General features: G+C 39.9%; 1 protein-coding gene across 3 annotated transcripts in view; it reads left to right on the top strand.

Moving 5' to 3' along the window:
• Window positions 1-16,794, top strand: part of ASTN2 (astrotactin 2) — a 997,527-nt gene that overhangs the window by 743,253 nt on the left and 237,480 nt on the right. For all 3 annotated transcript variants that reach the window (XM_054520535.2, XM_054520536.2, XM_054520538.2), the window contains one exon: window positions 15,817-16,082. In XM_054520535.2, the coding sequence (XP_054376510.2) occupies window positions 15,817-16,082 (266 nt within the window). The remainder of the gene's footprint in view (window positions 1-15,816; window positions 16,083-16,794) is intronic.

Below are 16,794 nucleotides of genomic sequence, written 5' to 3'. Positions count from 1 at the left end.
TTTATTAAGGAAGATTTTAAGTACACACAAGGAGAGAAAATGGTATAATAAATCTCTGTGTATTCATCACCTAGCAATAATTGTTGTCAATATTTTGCCAACTTTGCTTCAGCTGTTGCTTATCTGCAATTTGTTTTTTTGTTGCTATAGTCTTTTAAAGCAAATCTCAGATACAGCATTATATTATTCCTTCTGTAAATATCCCAGTGTATATTGCAAACAGATAGTTTTTTTAACATAAGCTCAACATCATTATCACATCTAGCATTTCATACTCAAATTACCTTAACTGCTCCAAAAATATCTTTCATAGTCTGCATATTTAAATACGGATCAAGGCCAGGTGTGGTGGTTCACGCCTGTAATCCCAGCACTTTCAGAGGCTGAGGTGGGTGGATCACTTGAGGTCAGGAGTTCAAGACCAGCCTGGCCAACATGGTGAAATCCTCTCTAATAAAAATACAAAAATTAGCCAGGAGTGGTGGTGCACACCTGTAGTCCCAGCTACTTGGGAGGATGAGGCAGGAGAATAGCTTGAACATAGGAGGCGGAAGTTGCAGTGAGCCAATTTCACACCATTACACCTCAGCCTGGGTGACAGAGCAAGACTCTGTCTCAAAAAAAAAAAAAAAAAAAAGAATAAATAAATAAGTATAAATAAATAATATGGATTAAAATGTCTATATGGTGTTCTTTTAATCTATAATAGTTCCACACTTTAATTTTGCCCATGCTGTTATTTGTTGAAGATATTGGCTTATTTGTCCTTTAGAACTATTCAAATTACAGATTTAGCTAAGTGCTTCCTCATGGTGTTGTTTAATTTGTTTCTCTTTTTAAGGGATTCACCACCTGTTTTTGTCTTATAGGCTCCTTTTGTAGAATGATGAAGACTATAACCCCTTTTCTCAGAAAAACATTTAAAAATGAGTAAAATAAAATACAAAATACTATAAAAGAAAGAAATTATGTCAATATATAACTATCAAAATATTTTAAAAGTATGATACAGTAATATATGTGCATCTTTATTAATGACAAGATCTAGTGGACAGTCTATCATAATTCTAAGTTTGGTCAACCATAAGTATTTTTAGATTTGTAATAACAGTAATGTGATAGAAGTATATGTGAGTTTCATTATGTCAAAGTCATAGGAAATGTTCATACTACTATGTTTTGTTAATGGCATTCATAATTTAAGGAAATAGTACATTGCAATGATAAGATACTAAAAATAAAGGTATGTTCTTTTCCCTGTACAAGTCTGCAGACCCCCAAATTCTATCATCCAAGGAGTACCACCTGAATTACACAGGCAGTGCCATGTACATCTTAGAGAATCCTATCAGTGGCACTTAATGCCTGTTGTACTACTTTTAGTCACATTAGGTTTGATCAGCAAGTTCAGTACCTATCAGTCTAATCCATTCATTAGAAATTTTCTCATTAGCCTTTCTCCTAGCAGTTTTAGGATTCATTGATGATAGTTGTCTAGATCTATTCTTTTATTAGAAATTATGAAATGGTAATTTTGTGATTCTGTCATTATTACTGCTCTTATTACCTGCAGTATTTCCGTAAAAAATATGGTTACCCTGAAATCCAGTTCAAAGCGTGGCTGATACTTCATTCTTTTATCAATTTTTAGAATAATATGTTTGTCTCCTAGCAGTCTCCAATAGTAACTGATGAGCTTTGTTCATTTGGTTTTTATTTGTTTCTTGGTTTTGGTTTGGCTTTGGTTTCAGTTTTCAGAACATTATGAATTAATGGAAGTGTATTTGTTTACAAATTTAAATCAATTGCAATTATTATTGTTTTCCTTGTTCAAATTGTTTAATGTTAGGCCAGTATGATTCCCTTTAAGTTGGTTTGTATGTCCTCTTGAAATGACTTCATTAGTCCTGACCTTGTTTTTTGTTACAACAAAACATCCCAGGCTCAGCTTGTACCATACTTGTTCCAGACTTGGATTCAGGAATTTTTCCAAGTATCCTTTGTTCCTTTTAATGAAAAATAGCATTTAGAAACCAGAGTCTGGGCAGTAGGGGTATTTATTGCCTAGTACATTATCATTATTTCTAGGCCTTTTCAGTAGGCAGAGCTATGAAATGTTTTTATTTTTTCAAAGAGAAAAACAAGTAAGTTTTTATGATTTCCAACTGAAATTTCAGTTTACACAATTTTTCATAACTCTTCTTAATACCTGAATTAGTTGTCTGTAATGCTGAAAAAGCTTAGTTCCCAATCACAGTAACGTAATGGCTTACTTGCTGTAGCCCACAGCAGACAGGTAATTATTTCAAAATAGCAATACCAATTGTGTCAGTCCATTTTGTGTCACTATAAAGCAATACCTGAGACTGAGTAATTTATAAGGAAAAAAGGTTTATTTGGCTCACAGTTCTGCAGGCTGTACAAACATGGCACCAGCATCTGCTTAGCTTCTGGTAAGGCTGCAGGAAGTTCTTAGTCATGGTGGAAGGTGGTGGAAGAGTAGGTGTATCACATGGCAAGAGAGAGGGAGCAAGAAAGAGAGAGGGAGGGAAGTCCCAGACTTTTTAACAATCAGATCTCGAAGTAACTCATTATCACAGGGAGAGCACCAAGCTGTTGATGAGGGATCCATGCCCATGACCCAAACACCTCCTAGCCCATCTCACCTCCAACACTGGGGATTACATTTCAACATGAAATTTGGAGGGGACAAACATCCAAGCTATCTATCACCAATATTACAGCTAGTGATAAGACCATTAAATCTAGATTTGCAGATCATTTTGTGTTTGGAATATTCCTCACTAAACTGTAAAATCAAAATACTGCATTTAAAAGCCACTCTAAATTGTTATTTTCTCTAAACAGTTATATCAACACTGATGTAGAGTTAGAGATTTTTTTTCAGTGGGTATATAATTTATAGAGATATTTTGTTTTTCTTTTGTGATTTAAAAAAAGTATGTAAAACTTTTGTGTGGTGCAAAGCTAAAACTTATAAAAGAAGATATACTGCAAAACTCTGGCTTCTATTCTTATCCCTGGACCTTGTTTTCTTGTTTCCCCTGTAGATAACTATTTTATTACGTTTGGGTAACCTGTCAGTGTTTCCTAATAAAAAATTTATATACATATATACATATACATATATATATGTTATATATTTCTGTACAAAAGAGAGCATTCTAAACACTGCTCTGGGCTGGACATGGTAGCTCACATTGTAATCCCAACACTTTGGGAGGCCAAGGAGGGTGGATTGCTTGAGCTTACAAGTTCGAGACTAACCTCTAGGCAACATAGCGAGGCCCTGTGCCTATATAAAAAAACCAAAAAATCTTAAACACTGTTCTGCGCTTTCCTTTTTTCCATTTAGTAAAATATATTTGTGATTACTCCAATCACGTACAATATTATTCTAATTCATTTTTAAGTACATAGTACCCCACTGTTTGGATGCTTTGTAGTTTTTCAACCAATTACCTATTGATTGTCCATAGACTACTATGGTAAGAGATTTATTGCTGATTACTGTGATGTAATGGGCAGAAGCAACAGAAATTGCATATTCAATTTCCAGAATTTATAACTGCCTGAACTTGAATCTCTAGCAATGTAGCAGAGTGGGAGGCAGCCTAATATTGTGGAAGAGTGCTTAGAAATAAGGAAGGTCACAATGGCAATCCAGATGTTCTTGGATCCCTGATTTTCCCTCTGTGAGCTTCCATTTACTCATCTTTAAAAAGCAATAATGAAACCTACCTCTCATTATTAGAATTTATAGAGACCAAAGGGCATAATCTATGCAAATCAAGTAGCAGAACATCTGGCCTGGAATATGTGCCTGTTAAACTGCAGCTATTGTTAATATTAATTTTACTGATTGCCTCAATGTAAGACAGGAAATCTCTATGAGTTTCAGCCCTTTTATATTTTGTTGAGTGGGCTCATTAATCCTTCTCCCTGCCCCTAGCAGCAGAGTTACAGGGCAGAGGGGAGCTGACAGAGAAGTAACTCAATCTTGAACATGTTCTCCAAAAGTAATGCCTGGTAACATGTTTAAAGATTGTCTTTTAACATGAGTATTTTTAACATTTTGTTAAAAATAAGGAGTTAGAAATGTGAAAGCAAGACTGTGAACCCCCAGGAAAGCGGTAAGAGAGTGGCAGCTTGTTTTCTAATGGTTCCCTTAACTGACTAATGGTTCCTAGATGACTCCAGCTGATGTTCATACCCTCCTGGATGTTTGAAACTGGCAACCTCGCACTGGCGCCAAAGTGGCCTCCTACTGGCCCCAAGGTGGGCTGGTATACCTTGTTGGTCTGCTCTCCTGCTTCAAACATGTTCAAGTGGGACAATCTGGGAGTCTTTATCTAAAGCTGGCCATTAGCATCTCAGAGCCCTCCAATTCCGTAAGCCTTGTCCAAGAATAATCTTTTCTGAGCATTTCCTCTTTGACCCCTAGCCTGAGAAGTGATTGGAAGGAGGAGGAAGGAATTGGGAAGGAGCTAATCTTGGAATCCATTCTTGAGGGGTAAGTTTTAAACAGTTTTCAAGAAAGTAAAAGAACTTGATCCCAAGAAAGAGAAGGCAGTTCTATTAATGATCCATCTCAGCTCCTTTGGACAGAAAAGGGGCTTTGGAGTCAGACTTTGAATGCCTAATGACTTTCGACTGCAGTCTGTCACTTCTCAGAAACTGTTTTTTCAGCTGTATATTATAGTTGTAAAAAATTACGACATTACTTGTCCAAGGCACTGTTGTGAGATCCACAATGTCTTGTGTTTGGCAAAGAATACAAGATTAGGAAATGTGATTTTCTTTTCTGTCTTCTCCCTTTTCCAAGCACTTTTCCTATCACCATCTTAAAAATAAAACTGCATTAAAAATAAGACTATGTTGTTAGAATAATATTAGTAATAGTAATAATAACAAGAACTGGCATGTTTTGGGTGGCTATTAAGTGTCTGGCATGACCCTACATTTTTTTTTTTTTTTTTTTTTTTGAGATGGAGTCTCACTTTCGTTGCCCAGGCTGGAGTGCAATGGTGCAGTCTCTGCTTACTGAAAACTCTGCCTCCCAGGTTGAAGTGATTCTCCTGCCTCAGCCTCCCGAGTAGCTGGGATTACAGGTGCCCACCACCACACCCAGCTAATTTTTGTATTTTTAGTGGAGATGGGGTTTCACCATATTGGCCAGGCTGGTCTCGAACTCCTGACCTCAGGTGATCCGCCCACCTTAGACTCCCAAAGTGTTGGAATTACAGGCATGAGCCACTGCACCCAGCCTGTTATCTTAAATCTCAACAACTTTATATTGTCAGTGATATTAGCCTATTTTATACATAAAAAGCAGAGACTACTATGAGGAAGAAGCTTGTCTATGGTCACATGCAGGGCTGTGGCTAGCCTGTAAGTTACCTTTTATATAAATTAGGAAGAGGAGCTCCTCTACTTGTATTCAACTGCAGGAGCACAGGCATGGCATGTGAAGCTGAGGGTGGATTTAGTCCCCATCCACCCTTTTGCCTTGTCATCTTTTTATGTATATATATATATATATATATATATATATATATTTTATTATTATACTTTAAGTTCTAGGGTACATGTGCACAACGTGCAGGTTTGTTACACATGTATACATGTGCCATGTTGGTGTGCTGCACCCATTAACTCATCATTTACATTAGGTATATCTCCTAATTTTATCCCTCCCGCCACCCCGACCCCGCAACAGGCTCCGGTGTGTGATGTTTCCCTTCCTGTGTCCAAGTGTTCTCATTGTTCAATTCCCACCTATGAGTGAGTCACCTTTTTACAGAGCTCAACTTGTGTAACTATACAAACAGACCCTGGTTGCATGCGTAGTTTTGACCAAACTGAATTTCACATCCAGATGTATATGAAGTTCAGACCGCATCCGTTCCATTACCACCTTGGAATTTTTTCTCTTACTGACTTCTTTAAGATCCTGCTCCATCAATTATCCTTTCTCTCTGCCATATCTTCAGCGTCTCCTTCTCCATCTCTGTTTTTTCCTTCCCAGCCAATACGCCCCATCGGATCTCTACACTTGAGTACCACAAGGACTGAAACAAATTGTTATTCATATTTTCCCCCCTTGTGCCTAGCTGTAAACCTGGCACTGAATAGGCCCTCTCAGCAAATGCTCTTTCAGAATTCTTTTAGTCATCGCACTAAGCTTCCTTGTATCATAGCTAGCTTTTACTGTTTCCCTGGCGTCCCTCAGTGAAAGTTGCTTTGCACACAATGATCCTTCTTTGGCAAGAAAGGATCAGAAGAGGTTTCCCCAGAGCAATCATCTTAAGTAGGCACTAGAGGGCAGCAGGAGATCACATATGACCTTTTTTTTCCAACCTTCTGTTACTGACCACAACCTGCCTTGTCTCAGGAGGAAGAAGTAAATGTTACCCTTCAATGCCGACTGATTGCTGATTCTGGCCAAGACACTGGCCACTACTAGGCCACTGGGCAGTGTCCAGGGGTCCCTGTCCCACAGAGAGTATGACCTGCCTCAGAAATTTAACTGCTTTCACTTGAAGACAGGTATCCTTTTGCAAGTTATGCTTTATCACTCTGTGCCTCAGTTCTCTCATTTGTAAAAGGGGGAAACAGTCCCTACTTTGTAGGACGATGGAGAACTGTGTGAGATCATAGGTGAAAATGGGCTGGCACAACATCTTTTGTTTTATTCCTAGAAGAGTTGGATGAGGAGTTAGTATCCCCATTTTACAAATGAACAAACTAAGGTTGGAGAGGTGAAGTGACTTGATTAATATTTGAAATCAGGTAGTCTGACTCAACAGTTTTGGACTTAGCATTCAGTTCTACCCTGGTCTGCTGTCTTCTTGTAGGTAGAAGACAGGTAATTTAAGGGGAAATTTTTGACAGTTAAAGCATCAGGCAGGTTTCAAGGGAAGATTTACAGATTCAGACATGTACAAGAATTGAATAATGCTAGGATGAATGCCAAGGGCTGGAACAAATGACCTCTGATGATGCTCTTGACACCCTAGCATTGGATATTTTTCATTAAGTTGTTTCTCATTTATCCTCCAAATAATCCAATATTTAGGTACTAAAATTATTAGCATTTTACAGATGAGGAAATGGAGCCTTAGAGAGGTTAAGGTCTTGTTCCAAGGTCACCCCGCTAGAAAACGAAAAAGATGGAATTTAAACTCAAGCAAAACACTGTGCTCTAGCTGCCCCTCTGTAATTGTGCTTATTACTTATACATTTAGGGGACGAGCTTCCAAATTCACTTAGATTAGGAAATCAGTTGTCCTAGGGTTTGGCAGTTTTATAATTCTGTCTTCTTATTTTTGGAATCTCCACTGTTGCTTCTCTTTCCATTCCCCAAATGTGTGTGTGTGTGTGTGTGTGTGTGTGCTTGCAATATGAACACGACACATACACTACAACATACACATACTCATACACATATACCTTCTCAGAAGCCACCCAACAATGCCCTATGGTTCTTGGGATAGGAATTTCATCTACCTAGTTAGATAATTGTTTAATTTTAGTATGACCCCACACCCCAACTAGAGTCCAGGCGTGAGTACTGTAGATAAGGCATCTAATAGCATAAAGTACGTAACTCTGGGCTTGGGTCTGATGCTTAGGATAAGAAATGTGGTTCCTGGATGAGAAGTTAGTCTAAGTTTAATAGAGCCTTTCCACAATGGAACTTGAGGCCTAGAAAGGTACTGATTTCCACATCTTTAGAAATATCCAAGAATAAATTGGAGGATTATTTGGTGGTAAATGAAAAATTAGGTGGGATTTCTGACCAGGTGACCTTTAGAATGCTTTCCACCCAGGAGACCCTATTAGCCCAGGGAAATGGGTGGAGGAGATTGGGGGCATTACCTGGGGGTGGGAGGTAATGGGAAGATACAAATATTTGGAACGGTTATGACTCATCCTGTAGGAGTGAAAACTGGTGCTGAAAGTTTTTCAGAGAGGAAATATGGACAGTGGAAAGAGCAGAAAAACTGGGTAGAAATAGCTAGACTAGTTGCTAGCTGTGTGACTTTGGTCACGTTACTTTACCTCTCTGATCTATCAAGTGTACATTAATAAAATAAAACAAAGACCAACTGTCTTTGGGGCTGTGGTGATAAATTGGGATAGTTGGTCTGAAGTCTGATAAGCATTACACTAGTGGAACAGGAGTCAGATTTATGCATTCATTTATTCATTTGTTCATATATTTACCTGCAGACTGTCTACATGATATCAAACAGTAAACTCTGTGCTTGGAATGCAAATGTTCATTAAAAATGGCCATGGTCCTTGTTCTCATGAAACTTATGGTATATTTGGAGAGAAATATATTCATTTAATTATTATATTAAATCAAATAATAAAAACATGACATGTACTATAATGAGGATATAAACAGTTCAGTTCATAGTGCAAATTGAGAATAGTCAAAATATAGTCTGTGAAAACAAGTATGCTCAAAAGTATATATATATGAGTTGATTTTGCCACTCTTTGTGATGTGTTTACTGGGATAATTTTCCTCTACCTCTAGATGAAAATCTTAGCAGACCACATCTAATCTATTATCACTTATGGAATAGGCAGCAGCACTATCGATATTTTACGTTGCTAACATACTTTCAAATCAGGAATTAGAATTTCCAGTCCAATATTTTAATCAAATCCTTTGACAAATAAAATCTCCATGTCTTTCCCAATAGGAGCATTAAGAGGTGGGAATGGTTGGCCTTCATGCTGTTTCTTTACTTTGCACCTCTTCTTCCCCTTCCTTCATAGTACAAGCAAAAAAAAAAAAAAAAAAAAAAAGAAAAAAAAAGAGAGAGCAGTGGTCAGGATTAGGAAGGTCATACTTGCTCCAGAATTATTTTACCTGGCTTTGTAGTCTCTGGTCCTGGCATCTTTATAAAGCTGGCCGTTTCTGGGGGCTTGTTCAGGGGCTTTTCAGCGGTCCCCATTGCTTGGGACTTCTCGTAAGACCTGGAATAGTGCCATTTCTCTTTGGCTGGCTTCAGTGATCCCTTCCTACCTGCTGTATCTCTGGCTTCCTACCTCATGGAGATTCACTGTGGGGGACCCATCACTCTGTTAGATTCCTCTTGGGTAGGGCTTAAAACAGTTCCAGGCCAGTTCTTTCTTCTATGTGACCCATATACAGTTCAGAGGAAGCAAGCATTTTTCACTGGGCAAGTTCTGGGGGTTTGGGCTAATTCCCATGCAGCTCCTTCTGTTCTGTTGGTATAGGCCACTACAGCTTTTTCAGGTGAAGATAGAACCTAGTCCATTTTCTTGCCAGTTGCTGAGAACATATCCAAGTTCTCCAAGTGGCACTCCTGAGGGTTCCTCTCACAAAACTTAGAGTTAGAAGATAGCATGTAACACTTGAGCTGGCTAGGGGGCTGAAGACTCCAAACATGGTAATAGTTCTTTGCAAAAACAAAACAAAAACAAAACAAAAAACAAACTTCCTTAAATCTCTTCTTGCAAATACAAAAATTAGCCAGGCATGGTGGCATGTACCTGTAGTCCCAGCTACTCAGGAGGCTGAGGGAGAATTGCTTGAATCCAGGAGGTGGAGATTGCAGTGAGCCGAGATTGCGCCACTGCACTCCAACCTGGGTGATAGAGCAAGACTCCATGTCAAAAAAAAAAAAAAAAAAAAAATCTTTTCTTGCTACTTTCTGACCTCTCTTTTTTCTTTTATATTCCTTTTTTTTTTTTTTTTTTTTTTTGAGACAGGGTCTCACTCTGTCACCCAGGCTGGAATGCAGTGGCAGAAACTCGGTTCACTGCAACCTCCACCTCCCGGGTTCGAGTGATTCTTGTGCCTCAGCCTCCCAAATAACTGAGATTACAGGCGTGTGCCAACAGGCCCAGCTAATTTTTGTGTTTTTCTTCGGGATGGGGTTTTGCCATGTTGGCCAGGCTGGTTTCAAACTCCTGAGCTCAAGTGGTTCACCCGCCTTGGCCTCCCAAAGTATTGGGATTACAGGCGTGAGCCACCGTGTCTGGCCTAACCTCTTTTTATGTCTTTGTTCTGGCTGAGGTTTCTAGAGTTATGAAATTGGTTAGATTTCCTCTCCTTTGTAAATTCTGCATCTAGGGGCATGACTTTGGAATTTTACTTCTATTAGGCCTTGGTGTCTGAACAGAAATTTCAATTTTAATGTCGTGTAACAACAGCAGCAATGTAATTATGACAACTACAGCAACAGCAACAATAACAAATAATATTTATTGAGTGCTTAACTTGTTCCAGGCCCCTTACTTAATCCTCACAATAACTCTTTTAGGTTGGTACTATTATTTATAAAGGGCACACTAATGATGCTGGACTTTGATTGTTAGGCTGAGAAGTTCATATTGCACAACACAGAAGTGCAGGCCTTGCTAATGGCATTTCAGCTGGCTATTTTCCCCTTCTTAAAGATATTTGTGTGGGTCCTTGAGTCAGGCCTCAGAGCAATTGCTTTCCTCCAACAGGAGACAGTAACTCCGCCTAAGAAATGATCCAATTTCAGTAATTCCTGGGAGGCCATTGCTATAATAAAGGCTGTTCTTTATGATATAAAAGTCTCACCCCTTTCCCCTCTCCCTTAATGTTTCTAATTTGAGCCCCTCTGGTCCCTGTGGAGCTTTTAAATGCTTCAAGTGCAAACCTATTGCCAAAGCAAGCCTGTCTGACTAGGGAGGCAGCGCCCTGCACCGTTGCCGAATATTGAACAAACATCCGTGCAGCTTTGGCTCTCCCAGAAGTCCTTAGTCTGATGCTTTGTTTTGTTTTCTGGATGAGGGCAAGCGGTGCCATCACCTCCTGCCGAAAAGCCCTGGCTGCCCTCCCAACAAGGAGTTGTCACTTCAACTGAGGCTTTTTTTTTTTTTTTTTTTGGTGGCAACAAAATAATACCCAGCAGGAATTTGGGAGGAGAAAAAAGAGAGTTCAGTTGGCAGGTTCTCAGATGAATGGGTTGTAGTGTCATTGGAACTGAATTGGGCTTGAAACCAGACATGATCCTATTTTGGAAGCATTGTTCAGAGGGATGGGAAATGTGAACAGAGGATAAGTCTCTTCAAAAATGTTCTTTTTCCTTGGCCTGTTAAAGACACCATATTTTAACCTAACTCTCCCATTCACTTAATGGCAAGGGCCTACATGAAAACCTAGAGAGGGTCAAAGCAACTGGAAAAGTGCTCAGCTATTCATCTGTTGACTTTTTTATTAGAGCACTAATTTTATTTTGGGAAGAGGTTGTATATTGACTACAATCATGTATTAGTTATCATCCTTGTAATTTACCAATTCTGGCTCTTAGGTTCATCGATGCTTCAATAAGGCAGCACAGGGTATATATGTTTACTATGTATTTAACAAATATTTAAAATATTTTTGAAAGCCTTCTGTGTTCCAGGTACTGTGTAAGATGGATATGGGATCAGCAAAACTGATGCTGTCTTTTCCTTCATGTAGTTTACAATCTCGAGACATTAATAGGTGATACAGAGAATAGGATACTATGAGGATCTGTAATATGAAACCTTAATAGGTCAGGTGCGGTGGCTCATGTCTATAATTCCAGCACTTTGGGAGGCTGAGGTGGGCAGATTGCTTGAGCTCAGGAGTTCAAGACCAGCCTGGGCAACATGGCGAAATGCTGTCTCTACCAAAAAATACAAAACAACAACAACAAGAAAAAAAAAAACAAAACAAGAAAACATTAGCCAGGTGTGGTGGCATGTGTCTGTGGTCCCAGCTACTTGGGAGGCTGAGGCGAGGGGATTGCTTAAGCCCAGGAGGCAGAGATTTCAGTGAGCTGAGATTGTGCCACGGACTTCAACCCAAGTGACAGAGTGAGACGCTGTATATATATAAAATAATCTTGGTATACGTTAGTGGCATGAGGAATTCAGGGAAGGCTTTTCTGAGGAATGGGCACTTGAACTAAGACCTGAGGGATGAGTGGAAGTTAGCCTGGAAAAGGCAGGGCTGGAGATGGGGTGGAAGAAAGAATTCTGTGCAGAGAGAAGAGCCTGTGCCAGGATTGAGAGAGACAGAGGGTATATGCAAGGGATTTAGCCATTGTAGCTGAACTAGGAGGAACAGAATAAGAGATCCAACTAGAGAGGTAGCATGTTGTCTAGATCCCACAATTTCTATGTGCTGTCTTAATGGTTTTGGTCTTTAACCTAAGAGCAGTGAAGTGAAATGGAAGCGTTTTAAGCAGGAGAAGAATATAAGGTTTGCCTTTCGAATAGATGACTTTAGCCACAGGGTAAGGTTGAATCAGAAGCAATTAGCTTTTGCAATTGTAATGTCTACAGAGGAATAACTAATGGAATGGCTAATGGTGTTTCATCTTAACTCTCATCTAGATCATAACTTAGGCATGACACAGTCTCTAAGAAACGGATCACTGTTAATACAAGTGCGTGAGACTTAGAAATAAGTCCCTTTCCTTATTTTGGTCATAGGTTTCAATGGGGTTGGACCAGATTATAGCCCTCCTTTGGCAAAACTAACCCTTAAATTCAGCTGTAAATTCTATACTGCTACTGTGGTGCAATTTTCAGCCAAGATTGTGGGCTTTTAACTGCACCAAAAGGGATAATAGATTTAAAAAGCTGAAGATTTATTGAACAGAAGCAGACTAGCAAAGATCTATAGATTATTGTGGTGTTAAATGGATAGATATATCTTTAACCCAATGACTATGAATGTTTGTTTGATCAAGGGAATTTTTACTCTTAGCACCAACTTACATTTCTTCTCAGTGAAATTATGTGCATATAGCAAGGTGCTATGGGGATCATGCCATCTGTGCTTTAAAATATGAGATAACATAAGATAGTCGTTTAAATGATAAATTGGTGATTAGAATACTGGGATTGTGTGCTGAAAGGACTCACTGTGTGACCTTGGAAAATCATTTTCCTTCTTTGGGACACACTTTTCTCTTCTTTAAAATGTGAAGATTTGTACTAGATCAGCATACCAGGGTGTTCTTTCAATAGTTTTTGAAATCTATTTTATGAAGAAAAGATGCCCCACTCTATTTTTTCCCCCTGGAGATTCACAATCTAAGTATATTGATGGTGCATTTGATTCCACAATTTTTACATTACTTAATCCATCATACTTCCATATTCCTGTGTGGTTGGATCATTTCTCTGAAACTCAGTTTCCCCGTCTATAAACTAGGTCAAGAGCAGGGGTTGCCAAACTTTTTCTGTAAAGGGTAAGTTAGTTAATATTTTTAGGCTTTGTGATTATAGAGTCTTTGTTGTAACCACTCAATTCTGTCCTTGCAGCTATTCACAATAAATGCATGAATGGGGGTGGCTGTGTCCCAATAAAACTTTATTTACACAAGCTGGAAGGGGACTGGATTTGGCCCATGGGCCATAGTTTGTTGACCTAGGCCAGAGCATGGGCTAATGAGTCCCTAGTGTCCTCATTGCTCTGACTCCCTCTTGACCTTCTCCCTGAACGGCTATTCTCTCCCAAGTTTGAAGTCATCTTTCCTCAAAACTATCCCTCTGGTCTACAAAAAGTCATCATCATCTTCTTTTGAAAGGTCTGGATATAAGACTGTCTCTAGCTGCTGGGATGCCTTCTTTACACCCTTGTTTTGTTTGTCTTAGTAACTACCCTTCTTTAATCCCTGTGAAGGATTGGTTAACTGGAATTTTCCTTGTCTTCCTCCCCCATAGCCTTTGATCTGATGCTCATAAACATTTGCTGACAGCCAGACAGAAAAGGTGGAGGCCAGATTCCAGGCCTGAGGGCCCAGAGAGTAATGAATGAAGGCTGCGTTTATTTGTATTTCTAATTGGCAAGTCCATTTCCAGATCAGCTGCATGTCACTACAAGCCGAGAACAAGAGCGAGAGACAACTCTCCTTTTTCTCCCCGACATCAGGGCGCAGGGCCCCTATTTCCACTGAGGCAGGAGCTTGCCTTGACATTACTAGGCTTCGTTGAAGCTGCCAGATGGATTAAGCTCTGTCTCTTAGTATAAAATTACCATGTTTTACCACTCAGATTATGCACTGCACATCTGTGAGGATACCGTTCTCATAGTCTGTGATGTAAAAGGAACTCTCTTGGTTGTACAAATCACTTCGCTTCTTCAAGGTTTTTGATATAGCCATAGAACCCTTTATTTTTACGAAATCTTGTATAGAAGGCCAGTCTATAAAAGAAATAAAAGTGAAACTGCTCTGTTTGAAACAGAAATGAGAGTTTAGAGCCCTGCCTGCTCAGTTTCCCTCTTTTTCTATACAGTCAATTGCTGTGGTGCTTCCTAGGATCCCTAGGATTCCTCAGAAGAGTTTTGGAGTCTCTAGACTAGATCATGAATATAGTTCTAGCCATTCGGAATTCTATAATCTCTCTGGCTGAGTATCAAATACATCTGTCGCACCATGTTCGGCGCTGAAAGTGGGTAGGAATGGGAGCCATGGCCCCTGGTCTCCAAGAGTTGATAATATTGTTTTAGAGGTCAGCAGAAAATGGGAAGGGAAAATGAACTTAAATAAGATCTCATAAATAGAAACACTTATTCATAAAAGAAGGGCTGGGGCAATGAAGAATGACTCCCTAAAGACAGTTACATTGGAATGGAGCATTGATAGAAGAGACGTGGAGAGACAGAGAGGAAAAGCAGCACAGAGTGAGCAAAGGCGCAGAGGTGGAAAATACTGGTTTATAGATCGAGAGAGATGGCACAGAATGAAGCATGCATAAGTCAGATCTCAGTGTGCACATGAAGAAAGAGGCAGGAAAAGTGTGAACAAGGGAACAGGTAAGCACACACACAAAAAAGGAGAAATGATGTCTTTTCCAGACAGTCCTACCTCCTTCTTTCTCATTTGCTATTCATAACTGATTTCATTGGTATTATTAACCCCATTTCTCAGAATTTATCATTGGAGTCACCTGTATATTGACATTTTCCTAAGGTTGCAGAGGTATTTTCAAGCAGAACTGAGATTTCAGATGAAGTTGGCTTGACCCAAAGCTTATGTTTTCCTTGTAATATTGGGCTGCGTGGAAAATATAGGACTAGATATAAATTTTAAAGGAAGGATATACTTTTCGTAGGTTGACAGAAGACAGAAAGGAATTTTTGGTTGGGTAAAAAATATCTTTGAATATTTATATCTTGCAAAATTATTGAATAATAATCTAGCCCAACCAACCAACTTTATTTAATTAATTTATTTATTTTTCATTTATTTATTTATTTCGAGATGGAGTCTCGCTCTCTTGCCCAGGTTGGTGTACAGTGGCACAATCTCAGCTCACCGCAACCTCTGCTTCCTGGGTTCAAGTGATTCTCCTGCCTCAGCCTCCTGAGTAGCTGGGTTTATAGATAGATAACCCCATGCTTGGCTAATTTTTTTATATTTTTAGTAGATATGGGTTTTTGCAATGTTGGCCAGGCTGGTCTCAAACTCTTGACCTCAGGTGGTCCACCTGCCTCAGCCTCCCAACGTGCTGGGATTATTGTGCCTCGCCCCAACTTTACATACGGGAAAAATGAGGGCCAGACAAAGCAAGTGGATATTTAATGTAAGTGGTAGGACAATACACCATTCTGGCCTCTGAACCCTCAGTCTGGCAGTCTTTCCAAGGCATCATGAATAAATCACTCTATCATCTTTTTACCTCTTCAATGGATACCAGCTTCTTAGCATCTGTATTTTGTGAGTTCAAGAGTCTGGCCTTTTGAATAATCCTGAGTTTACCTTTCCCTCTTCCTGTTTTGTGCCTCTCCAGAGACCACAGAGCTGGGCAGCAAGAAGGAGCTCAAGTCCATGCCCTTCATCACCTACCTCTCAGGTTTGCTGACAGCCCAGATGCTGTCAGATGACCAGCTCATTTCAGGTGTGGAGATTCGCTGTGAGGAGAAGGGGCGCTGTCCATCTACCTGTCACCTTTGCCGCCGGCCAGGCAAGGAGCAGCTGAGCCCCACACCAGTGCTGCTGGAAATCAACCGTGTGGTGCCACTTTATACCCTCATCCAAGACAATGGCACAAAGGAGGTGAGCTCCCCTGACCCAGCCACTCAGTCAAACTTGACCAGCCCTCCTACCTCCTACCCTTGTGGACCCTTTGTCCAGGGGGATTGTCATCATGATCATCAACATATCATCATCACGGTGATTACTAGCATTTATTGATTCCTTACCATGTTCTAAGTACTTACATAGTTTGAGAATACTAGTTGTTATAAACAATAAACCCTTAAATCTCAGTGGCTTAATACAATCAAAGTTTTTGTTTGTTTGTTTGTTTGTGCAACATCCCAAATAGATGTTTTTGATTGATGGGGGGCTTTATGAGAAGTAGTGCAGGCTGGGCATGGTGGTTCATGCCTGTAATCCCAACACTTTGGGAGGCCAAGGCGGGTGGATCACCTGAGGTCAGGAGTTTGAGAGCAGCCTGGCCAACATGGTGAAACCCCATCTCTACTAAAAACAGAAAAATTCACCAGGTGTGGTGGCAGGCATCTGTAATCGCAGCTACTTTGGGAGGCTGAGGCAGGAGAATTGCTTGAACCTGGGAGGCGGAGGTTGCAGTGAGCCGAGATTGCGCCATTGTACTTCAGCTTGGGTAACAGAGTGAGACTTGGTCTCAAAAAAAAAAAAAAAAAAAAAAGTAGTGCAGGGACTCAGCTTGTTCCCTGTGCTGCATTGACCTGATGCTTCCACAATTGCTGTGGAAGGAGAAAGAACAGGGAGGGTTGCACAGCAT

Source organism: Pongo abelii, chromosome 13, assembly GCF_028885655.2.
Source record: "Pongo abelii isolate AG06213 chromosome 13, NHGRI_mPonAbe1-v2.0_pri, whole genome shotgun sequence".
Taxonomy (NCBI): Eukaryota; Metazoa; Chordata; class Mammalia; order Primates; family Hominidae; genus Pongo; species Pongo abelii.
Note: the sequence above shows the minus strand (reverse complement) of the source record. Positions and strands in the feature narration are given on the sequence as shown.